Here is a 9,925-nt window from a genome sequence, read left to right on the forward strand (position 1 = left end):
AATAAATATAAATACAAATGATATATTTCTTATATGCAAAATTTCTCTAAATACTGATAAAAAATTATAATATTTACTAATCATATAATACTGTTATATATATAAGAGAAAAAGTCATATGTTTTGGATCATACTTTAGAATATTAATTGAGAAAAGAATAAAAAAAAAAATCTATTTGCAATATCATATGTCACACTCTGTTTTATCACTTTTAGTTTTTATATGTTTTTTATTTTTACATCTACATTTCTTTCAATAAAGCATCTTAACTTTGATTTTTAGTCTTAAGTTGTATTTAGTTTTTCATAAACACTACTACTTTAGAAATTTGGAGTACAAGCATCACTTTTTTCATAATTTTCTTTGGATGCAATGAAATTATAATAGTTTTGGAAAATTTTATTTATACCTTGTTACTTTGTTAGACATATTTTTAAACATTCAGCTTCATTATAATATATTTTCTTTTCTCTTTTATCATTTTCTTAGCTTCTTTAAGTAAAAATGTTGAGAATTTCAACCAAAAGCAAAATGTTATAAAATAAAACATTTGAAAATTTTGTTAGCTATCAAATTTTGGAATTGATATATCAGAGTACTATTATTTTTGTTGCTTTAAAATCCTTTTAGTGAGTTGAATACATTAAAAAGTTTTGCTTAAAAAGGAAATCATCTACAATCTAAAAATAGAACATATTCTCTTATTCCAAACTACAAAACTATCAAATCCAGTATCTTATTATCTCATGAGAAGTGTCAAAGGGTCCTTACTCCCTCTGAAGGAAGAAAGGAGACAAAATAAAAAGCAAATAAATAAAAATTGTGTAGAACCCCACAAAGAGGATCTATAAAGCAATATTGTTTTAAAAAAAAAAGTTGCAATCATCTTCAATAAGAACAAACATATTTTTGTAGAAACAATTAACAAATACATTGATCTATGACAAAGGATTGCTAGTCATAATAAAAAGATTGAGAAGACTGATTTAATTGATAGCATCCAATTGGTAGCAGATGTTGAGCCCTAAGTTTTAAAATTTTGTAAAGATTGCAAGGCAAAAGCACACATGAAACAATATATTATTGGAGCTTTTTCTTTTCACAATATTGCTAATCACTATTTCTTTTTGGACACCAGCAATCACTATTCACTAGTAATTGGGAAAGTTTTTGTCCAAAATCAACATCCTTTTACATGGTATATATTTTTTGTAACAACTGATGCAATCCTTTTCCTTTTATAACATGGACATAAAAAACAAACAAGGCCCACAAACCTGGAAAAAAAACTTTGATTAGTGATTAACCCTGCCAAAGAAGTGATCTATCTGCAGACATCCCTGGGGTCGCAAACTACTTGTTTTAGGTCCAACCTTTAACCTTTTTGATTCCTTGTCATTTTCCTTGTCATCCTGCAAAAAACAATCAGGTTACTTTAGCAATTGTCAGCATGCCATTTATTTACTGTTAGTCTGTTATATATATTCAAACAAGGTACTTGAAAGCAGTATTACTGGATATTGTTATTATAACCAATTCATTAAGAAACCAGCAATTATGATGCACTAAAAGAGAACAGAAAAGTATGTTTGGATATATATAAATCTTCAATTCCAACACAATAACAAAAGATTAAATAGTGGTTATTAAAACTAAGAAAAAGAATCAAGAAAGTGGACATGTGGACATGATTGACAACATTCCAGAAAAAATTATCAACAAAAAATAAATAACTAACCATGAAGGTTTGGCCTGCTGTCCTTAGAACTTTAACTCTGCCACCTCTACCATCAGCCCCAACAGCTATCAATCCTCCATTTACTGAATGCGATTCGCCATTTTTTCTACGCTTGCACCATTTACCCAAGTACCTATGTGATCCATCAGGACCAAGCAATCCGCCAGAAAAACAAATGTCCCCTGCAGTTTAAGAGAGAAGGAAATTCCAACTCTCAAGTTGTATTTGAATATTTTGCACAATCTATGTATGAAGATAATATCTATATAAAGAAAAACACACTAAAATCACAACTAGCAGCATACCTGGATTTGCAATTATTGGTGGTGACTCCTTTATAATATTAACCTTGGGTTGAACTTGTTTATCAAGTAATGTTATATCATCATCCAAATCAATGACATCATTTTTCGCCATTTCAACATCAATGTCAATTCTTGAAGAATCAGCCAAGTTACATGTTCCTTGAGCTGTTGTTTCTTTCTTCCTTTCGGATGCTGCATCTGACTTGGCTACAGTAGGCTTGCTAAGAGCAGCACCACTGTATCGATCATTGCAGTCACGTCTTGACCCTCCAGACAAAGGTTCAGTAAATTCTGAAGCATCAGCATCAAGAGATATAAAATCCCTCTCTTTTTGAAGAGCAGGGGTAGATTTATTTTCATTACTAACATTTACAGCTTTACTTTCGGTAGCAATGCAGTTGACTATCCTTGAAAATTGTAGAGATTTACTGTTGCTCACACTCAAGTCCATTTCAGATTTGGGTGAAGTTTGTTTCGTTTGTTCATTTAATGGAGTATTGCTGGTCGTGGGTACATCATTCTTAGAACTGAGGTTGTTTTCAAGATTATTTGAACACTTATTCATCTTTGAAGCTTTCAAAGACTTCAGATAATGGTTCTCTCTTACTTCTGCAGCTGTCTCTAGTTCTTGTACCCTAGCCTGATAAGTAACTCAGAAAATTAATAATTAATTGACCTGCAAACCAAGCTATTAATAAGATGATCAACTAGCACCCAAATCATGTGCTTACCTTCAATTTAAGAATCTTCTCCTTAGCCTTCTCAAGCTTTTTAATGTACCGAGCCTCACCCTTTTCTAGATGATTGCACTTGGCCACTAATTCATTGCGTTTAGCTATTAGATCTTTGTAATCCCTAACAAAATAGATGCAATGAGAACTTACAGTCATTCTATGCAAATAGAACTAGGCAAAACGTTAAGAACCTAACACTAACTTCATGGCTTCATGCCTACAAGCTAAGCACCAACAAATGTTGTATTTGCACAGAACAAAAGCTGTATTTAATACTTTTCAAAACCATACTGTCCATACAGATATTGTTAGAAAGTTTCACTACTTTACATCCATTTTCAATCTTGCTTTCTGTGAAAATCAAAATACCAATATTTGAAGAACAAACCTGTTACGCCGAACCATAGATCTGCTCAATGTGTCTATCGTATCTTTATCATTAAACCCGTTACCCAAAGTTGCATACTTCAAAACTTCCTCTTCATTAAGGTCAATATCAGAGACTCTGCAATGCAATGTAGGCCACCATATTCTCAATCAGTGAGTTTGCAGATATATAATACAGTATACACAATTGGAACGTAGTTCCACTTACAATTTAAATGCTGCAATTTCCTTAGCCAAAGTGATATTTCTTTTTTGTAATGAATAGCACTCAAAAGTTGACTTCTCAAGCTCCTGAGTCGACATGAAATTCATAGGATTTCAATGAGGCTTTAGAAAGTGGATAGTTAGTTTACTAAAATAAAATCAATAGTGCATATAGTAGTTTACCTCTGACTTCATACGAAGCTCAGTTTGCATGGATGCTTTTTGACTCAAGGCCTCATTTTTTAATGCTATTTCAATCTTTGCTTTCTCCTTGCAAGCACCAAGCTGAAAGTAAAGTCATGTATAATGATCACTAATCTCCCATTTGTGCATCTATGAATTCAACTAATATTTAACAATCTTCTTGCTGCTCAATTTCAAGTTCAAACTCATAAAATGACAAATGTTCAATGGATTTCCCATCCTAAACATAGCAGCGGCCAAACAAGCAATTAACCAATCACCAGTGCAAAGTTTCAGTACAATTCTGAACAACAATCAAAATAAATCTCAAGATCAAGCATCTTCACCACACAAATTACAAAACCCAAAACATTCAAATGGCATGAAATTAGCACTTCAACTGTTACTCGTATTAGTTTAGTCTTGCATAGTATAAAATAAACATCTATCCAATGACATAATTGATGCTTAAATACACATCAATAGTACAAAAGTGGCTAAAATAGCATGCAACTACTTTAGAAGAACTAACTTAATGTCCCAAAAAGATGGGAAGAAAATTGAAATTTTGAATTAGGGCCCAAATAAAATAAAATACCTCCTTCGTGAGCTGCTCAATTTCCTTCACCTTCTTCTCCAACTCTGAACTAAGCCCCGAAAGCCTGACCTCCAACCTGTTCACTTCCTTTCTCAAAACTCCGGAATCTTCTTCGGAATCAAATGGTTTCCTATGCATAACAGATTCGACCACATCGCCCACCGATTGGAAGTAAAGCCTGCAAGCATCGCCGACCCTGCAACTCTGCTTGCAAACGGGGCAAGTGTGCTTCTTCGCTTTCGAACAGTACTCGAACCATTGCTGCAAGCTGCAGAATTTCCAAACACCAACACGCACAAGAAATGATCGAGTTAAAAAGAACGCAACTTTAGTTAGGTTTTTCTTCAATTGAATTGCGAAAACTGAAAAGGGGTTTGTAGCGGGAATTTTCACATTTTCTTTTTCTTTTGTTTTTTAATTTTGTTTACCAAAGCTCGTGGAAGACGTGGCCGCAAACGGAGATAGATTGAAGATCTTCGGAAACTGGTTTGAGATCTTCGTAGCAAATGGAGCAAATTGTGCCGGCGAATTCACCTTCTTCGTCCACCATCACGTTGCGGTGCGTGGTGGTGGTTAGCTTCAACTGTTTTTCACTCTCTCTGAGTTGTTGTGAACATGTTAGGTTATTGTTTTCTCGCCAGGGGCAGATTTTTTTTCCCGAGAAAATAATTAGGGGGGAATGAGGCGAGTGGGAGAGAAGAATGGCGCAGAATTAGATTTTCTGAGGCGGGAAAGAGAAAATTACAAAAAAAAACAAGTGGAAAATGGGATCGTGCGTGTCACGTGATGCTTGAGTTACACTGAGAAATTAATAGTTTTTTTTTGTGTCTAATTAATAGGTTTAATAATAATGGTAGGAATACACTACAGTCCACAAATTATCATTTTAACCAAGCAAGATTTAACAAAAATATCCTGTTTATATTAAAAATTAGTTATTATATATTGTATATATTAATTTAGATATTTTTTTCACTAAATAATTAGTCACTAAAATAATTAATTTTTTAATAATATAATAATTAAACTTAAAATAAACGAATAATTCAATTTATTTATGTATAATTCTTTTTCACAAAATACCAAATACATATTTTTGTTTATATATATATATAATTGCATGTTTAAGGACTAATACTTTTAATTATGAAAAATATATAATTTAGTTTCGGTAGGAGTTCAAATCGATAAATAAGCACATGTTGAAGCAATTTTTGAAGGACTCTATGAAAAATACAGCTCCTTTATCACATCAATTAACACCAGAAACACACTTCTTCAAATTGGAGCATTAGAAGTAATGTTGGTGGTAGTAACGGACCCAAAAAATTTATATTGGGAGACAAAAATAATACACATTACTATCAAAAGATATATTAATTTAAATTTAAAAATATAAAAATACATATTAATTATTCGAATAAAAAAACCAAAAATTACATTAGCCACTAACTTTTTTCGCTTCAATTTTAAGAACTTCTTTTTATTAGAAGAGACTAATGGAGTGGCTTCAGATTTTAGTGATAGCTTTCTTTTGAAATATTTTTTTATTATTATTTCTAAAAATAAAAAATATATATTTTAAATTAGTAAATTGATTAATTCACTTTAAAAATTTATATGCAATATAATTACATATAATAGAATAGAATGAAAGATAAACAAATAAATAATAAGGATCACTAAATTGAGAATAAAATAAAATATATAAATTTATGAACAGAATAAAAAAAATAGATTAATACCTAAACTATAATTGTCTGAATTAAAATTTGCAATTGAAAATATCAAAAAGAGAAACAATGAAATTGAAAAATAAATAGAGTCATAGAGAGCTATATAAAACAAAATAGATAATTTAAAATTTACCTTTTGATGAAGAGAAAATGATCACTAGATAAGAAATAGAAAAGAATGTGAAAATATGAAACTAAGAAGAGGGTTTAAAAGAATAAATGAGTGACGGCTGGGATTTTAGAATAGAAGAAGACTAAATTTAATTAGGTTAACTAATAGTTAAAATGATAGAAAGATAAAATGAGTTTGGGGCTTTTAACAATTGGACTTTGTTTATTTGTAGTGGGGTCATTTAAAATTTAAAATGGGGGCATATATATATTGTTGAAAAATATGAAATGAGAGTGAGGGCTCACTACTATGCATGGGTCCGTGTCTGGTTGGTGGTAGAAGCAGAGTGGTTAGAAAAGTTGAAAAAATTAGAATCAATGATGGCAAATATAGCAAAGTTTAATTCATCTCAACAATGTAAGTATCATTCTGAATTTACTTATAATGGTAGAAGAGGATATAGGAACTTTTTAGGAAACAATAGAGGAGGCTTCATGCAAAGAGGACGAGGAAATGGCAGGATGAACTTCAGTCGAGCAAATACACGTCGAGGAAGAGGAACATATGACAATTATGGAAGAAATTCTGATAGAATAGTTTGTTAAGTTTGTGATAAAGCGGGTTCCAGTGCTATTGATTGTTAGTATAGATATAATAATTAGTACAGCAGTGAAAATGGAAGCACTCCATCAACTGAAAGAACTAGTGCCAATCTTGCTATAAGCAACATTCTTGCATATCAAGCCACTATCTATGATCCAAATTGGTACCCGAGTTCTGGTACAACACACCATATGACTCTAGAAAAAAGCAACTTCTCTGAATTTACAAGTTACAATGGCAATGAGCAAGTGATCATGGGTGATGGTAATTTTTTAAAAATATCTAATGTTGGAAGTTCCCTCTTAAAGTCATTCTATTCTAAGCACATTTTTACACTAAATAAATTGTTACATGTTCCCGAACTCACCAAGAATATTTTAAGTGTTTATCAATTTATTTGTGATAATAATGTATGGCTTGAATTTCATCCTAACAAGTGTTTAGTGAAATGTCAGAATTTTAAAGTGATGCTTCTCCAAAGAACTGTTAAGCAAGGTTTGTACAGCTTTGGCCAAGCTAATATACAAAGCTTAAGCCCAGCTGCACTCACTGTCAATGTGCAGAAATTGTCCAACTTCAAGCTTTGGCACATGAGATTATGCCACCCTTTTTCTCAGATTCTGTCCGTAATACTTAATAATTGTAATATACCCTATCAAATTCTCTCATCTCTTTGTAGTTCTTGATGTATAGGGAAATCCCAACAGCTCTTTTTTCCCAATTCTTCCTCAACTTTTTCTGCACCATTAGAATCGTTGTACACAGACATTTAGAGTCATTCCCCTATCCCTTCAATAAATGGTTCACAATATTACATTCACTTTATTGATGCCAATTCTAAATTTACTTGGATTTATGTTCTTCAAAATAGATCACAAATTTATTCTGTCTTTCTTGCTTTTAAGAAAATTGTGGAACTCCAATTAGGTACTAAAATAAAGACATTACACTCTAACAATACAAAAGAATTATTGTGCTTATTTAATTACTTGAGAGCTAAAGGCATTCTACACAGGTTCTCTTACCCACACATTCACTAATAAAATGGTGTAGCAGAGAAGAAACACAAACATATCACAACCATGGGGCTCACACTGATGGCAGAGGCAACAGTGCCTGTTCAGTATTGGCTTGATGCCTTTATGACTACTGCAACATTAATAAATCTCCTACCCACACCAGTGCTTAATTTTTAGTCTCCAAGATGCAAACTGTTTAGCAAATCCCCTTCCCTCCAAATGCTGAAAGTCTTTGGCTGATTATGCTTTCCTAACACTCGTCCTTATAATAAACACAAGCTGTACTTCTGATCTAAGCCTTATGTCTATCTTGTTCCATCAATTCAACACAAGGGATTCAAATGCCTCAAGGCAGATGGCAAGATCCTCATCACAAGGAATGGGATTTTTCAAGAAAATCATTTTCCATTTAAAGATCTAGCCCTTGGCTTTGCTCCCCAATCAGTACCTTCTTCAGAACCAGCCTTATCCTCTACCTTCCTAGTTATTCCTCTCATTCATTCCACTTCATCCATTTCTGTCCCTCATCACCAATCTGTTAACTCAGATTCACAGCTTTTAGATTTGGCCTATCAGTTAGATGGTGATGGCGCAAATACATTCCGTGCTTTTAACCCAACCCAAGCTGAAGAAACTTATTCAATGGTCACCGCTAACCGCTTTTGGTCCCAAATCTTTGGGGTTGCTTTTTCCAATAAACGTTGGTTACATTTCTTTATGTTATTTGTACCTGTAACTGGTTTATGGATGAGTGCTCTTGGAGTAGTCGGCCTGGCCTTGAACCTATGTGCCTATGTGATAATCCACACACCACCACCACTAATCTAACCAATTCCTCAATTTCAAGGCCTGCTTCTATCTCCACTATTTCTGCACCATCTAACATTCACTCCATGACTATTCATGCCAAGAATGGCATCATCAAACCTAAACTCTTCAATTTTGAACTTCACTCCTTCCCTTTAACCAAAACAACCAAAGAAGCTATGACAATACCACATTGGAGACAAGCAATGAAGAATGAATATGCAACCTTAATGAGAAATAGTACATGGAAACTCACCACCCTGCCCCTAAACAGACGTGCAATTGACAGCAAATGGGTGTTTCATGTCAAACAGAACCAGGATGATTCCATCAACAAGTTTAAAGCGACTCTAGTTGCTCAAGGCTTCAATCAAAGGCCAGGTATAGACTTCAGGGAGATCTTCAATGTAAGAACCGGACACTTATTCTAAAGGTTTTGGCCCGAGAATGGGCCAAACGAACCAAAAATGTAAACCGGTTGGATCGGGCCCAAGCCCAACATACATAAGCCTCATTTAGAGGCAATTCAGCATCACCACCCACCAAAATAGAGAAAGGGGCGCTGAAGAGAGGGAGAAGGGAAGAGATGGTTTTACTATTCACTCTCTTCTTCATTTGATCATATTTCACTATCTGGAGCTCCGATTGGCATGCTGTTTGCAGCCACGCGAAGCTCTCATCGAGCTCTTTAATTTTATTTGAATAAGTGGTAAGAAACTTTCAATTTCTTTCCTAGTTCTCTCTTCCATATATTTTTGCACTTTTGGCTATGGTGAATGAGTAGATTTTATAATTTTGGTTGTTTAGGTGTAATCTAGCATTGGGTTATTGTTGGATTTTGCCCCCAATCACCAGTGGTTAAGGTCAAAAAACTCTATATCCTTGTGGTTTATTAATTTTGTGAACCCTAGTATTGATGGTGGTAATTTAAATGAATTGGCTTGAAATTCATGTTGGTTTGGAGTTGAATTGGTAATTTGGAGTGATTGAAGTTGAGCTTTCGGTGGCTGAATTTTGAAATCTTGTTTGGTGGTGATTTTATGCTTGGTGAAAATCAGTCAAGGTATGATTTCAGTTTCCTTTAGTTAATATGTAATGTTGAGTGAGACTTAGGCTAGTTGCCTCAAGATAAGTTGAATTTGTATGAATGATTGAATTATTGTTGAGAATTATAAATGTGTGTGATATGAGAATGTTGAAATGGAGATTAAATTAGTTTACATGATGTTATGGATTGATGACAAATATTGATAAGCATATAAATGGAATTGGAGATTTATGAATGATGATATGAAATTCGTTGATGATTGTTGGAGTTGTGAAAATGAAGATTGAATGTGGAATGAGTTTGTATGATAGAGGTTGTATTAATGGTATAGAATGAATGGTAGTTTATGATTTTTATGATGATTATTGATGAGTATTGAATGATAAATATTGGTACTGATGAGAATTGATGGAAATTGAGGATTATTGATGTGATATTAGGTTGGATTTG

General features: G+C 33.1%; 1 protein-coding gene across 1 annotated transcript; it reads right to left on the reverse strand.

Moving 5' to 3' along the window:
• Positions 1 to 1,049: 1,049 nt before the first annotated feature.
• Positions 1,050 to 4,942, reverse strand: LOC107622363 (uncharacterized). The gene is made up of 9 exons (XM_016324232.3): positions 4,579 to 4,942; positions 4,151 to 4,418; positions 3,553 to 3,654; positions 3,374 to 3,456; positions 3,167 to 3,283; positions 2,776 to 2,899; positions 2,045 to 2,684; positions 1,740 to 1,921; positions 1,050 to 1,413 (listed from the first exon to the last, which is right to left on the reverse strand). Exons 1-9 carry the CDS (start codon positions 4,698 to 4,700, stop codon positions 1,297 to 1,299), a joined length of 1,755 nt encoding a protein of 584 aa, XP_016179718.1. The 5' UTR covers positions 4,701 to 4,942; the 3' UTR covers positions 1,050 to 1,296.
• Positions 4,943 to 9,925: the final 4,983 nt, after the last annotated feature.

Source organism: Arachis ipaensis, chromosome B2 (genome assembly GCF_059453495.1).
Source record: "Arachis ipaensis isolate K30076 ecotype BB chromosome B2, ASM5945349v1, whole genome shotgun sequence".
NCBI classification, from domain to species: Eukaryota; Viridiplantae; Streptophyta; class Magnoliopsida; order Fabales; family Fabaceae; genus Arachis; species Arachis ipaensis.